General features: G+C 62.0%; 1 protein-coding gene across 1 annotated transcript; it reads left to right on the plus strand.

Moving 5' to 3' along the window:
* The first annotated feature begins 533 nt into the window (after window positions 1–533).
* Window positions 534–1,265, plus strand: LOC118581780 (chromatin target of PRMT1 protein-like). The gene has a single exon (XM_036184230.1). It carries the CDS (start codon window positions 534–536, stop codon window positions 1,263–1,265), a length of 732 nt encoding a protein of 243 aa, XP_036040123.1.
* Window positions 1,266–1,853: the final 588 nt, after the last annotated feature.

The following is a 1,853-nucleotide window of genomic DNA, read 5'->3' on the forward strand; positions in this document are numbered from 1 at the left end:
TAAGGGTGTGCCTCCACCCTGGGCTCTCTTTCTCTCCTGGACTGAGCCATCGCTTGTGGTCCTTGGTGGGCTCTGAACAGGATCCCAGTCCTCGGGAGTCACGTGATCACCACGCCCAGCACTAAGGAGGAAGTGACGTGACCGCCTGCCAGAGCAGGGTATATAAGGCGGGAAGAGACGGGCGGGAAACTCCTGGCCTTTTGGACCAAGCACTCTGAGGCGTTGAGTCCCAGGACCTGCGGAGTAGGGGAGGTGAGAAGTGGCTGGGCCTCGTTCCTTTGTCTCTCGGTCCCTTCAGGATTCACCCCAAAAATCTGGCTGCGGGTTGTGATTAGGACCCGCTAGGACTGGAGCACCCTCCTTGACCCGACGTTTGGGGCAGCCGTTCCCCCGCAAAGGCGCCAAGGCCTCTGGCTTGCCCGTGCGGGAGCTGCAGCAGGCGGGCCTCTCCAGCCCACCTCTTGGGACTTTGCTTTGGACACCGGGCGGGGCAGCTGGCGGCGCCAGCTTTGGTGGCGAGGACGAAAGGCGGGATGGGCCCTCAAGATTCCCGACGCGCCATGAGAGAGCTGCGCCTCGTACCCGCCGGGCCCCTGACCTCCCTGGATTCTCGGGATGCCAAGGTGCCCGCACAGCCAGTGGACAGAGTCGTGCTAAGACGCACCACCATGACGTCTCTAAATGAACGCTTTGCTCAGCTGCGGAGGAAGACACGGCCACAGCGGGTGCCAGGGAACGCCGCTGCCTCCAGGAGGCTTCAGCAGCAGCTCGCCAGTGCCAGAAACAGAAGACTGGCCCAGCAGATGGAGAAGAGACCCTCTGTCCGGGCAGCGTTAAGCCCTGGGCAGATCTTGGAGGGGCGCCTGGGTGAGAGGAGCGTCCTGGTCCGATTAGGACGTCCCACAGGTGCCCTCGCCAGGGGAGCGAATGGAGGAAGAGGCGCAGGCAGCATCCAGAGAGACCTGCCCCCCGGTGGAGGAGCAAGTGGGGGACCTGGCTCCAGAACCCTGCTCTGGGGCGGCGTGGCACCCCCCGGTCGAGCTGGGTTTGGTCGTGGAAGAGGGGCTTTTGGAGCCCGAGGCCGAGGCCGAGGCCGCGGCCGTGGACGTGGGCGAGGCGGAGGGAGAGGTGCCCTCCCTCGCCCTGCACTGACCAAGGAGCAGCTGGACGCCGAACTAGACGCATACATGGCAGAGGCGAGAGCGCCCCTGGATGCTGAGTTGGAGGCCTGCATGGCAGAGGCAGCTCCCCAGACCTGCGACTGAAGCTGCCTGCCTCTAAGGGACTCTTGTTCAAGTCACCTCCTCTAGCAAAGAGAGAACGGGAGGAGAAACCCTACGGGAGCTGGGAGGAACTATCACAGTCTAGGCTGGGCACCTACCCGCCACCAGTCGGCGGGTTCATTTCCTGAAACGCTGGACTGTGCACATCCTATAAGCTCACAATAAAGAGTTTCTCTTGCATTTTGTTCCTGGATTACTCTGGTTATTTTGGTCCAAAAAGCTTAAAGGGGGGGTGGTGGGGAGGGCGGGGGGTGGTGGCTGTGTGGAGTGGGGTTGGCTGTGGGGTTGGGGGTCGTTGGAGTTGGGTGGGTGGGAAATGTGGTGATGTACTGTGTGTGAATAAAGGCTGGCCCGAGGATCAGAGGACACAGCCAGCCAATAGATTAAAGAATCGTAGGGCCCCCCCGGGGGGGGGGAGGCACACACACACACACACACACACACACACCATTCAGGCTAGCTGGCGCTCCAGAGAGAGTTCAGAGCCACCAAGGACCACAAGCGATGTCATCAGTCCAGGAGAGAAAGAGAGCCCCAGGGTGGAGGCACACCCTTAATCCCAGGAATCCC

This window comes from Onychomys torridus, chromosome 4, assembly GCF_903995425.1.
Source record: "Onychomys torridus chromosome 4, mOncTor1.1, whole genome shotgun sequence".
Lineage (NCBI taxonomy): Eukaryota > Metazoa > Chordata > Mammalia > Rodentia > Cricetidae > Onychomys > Onychomys torridus.

Coding starts and splice junctions, on each gene's coding strand:
- LOC118581780 (XM_036184230.1), top strand. CDS start 534: ATGGGCCCTCAAGATTCCCGACGCGCCATGAGAGAGCTGCGCCTCGTA.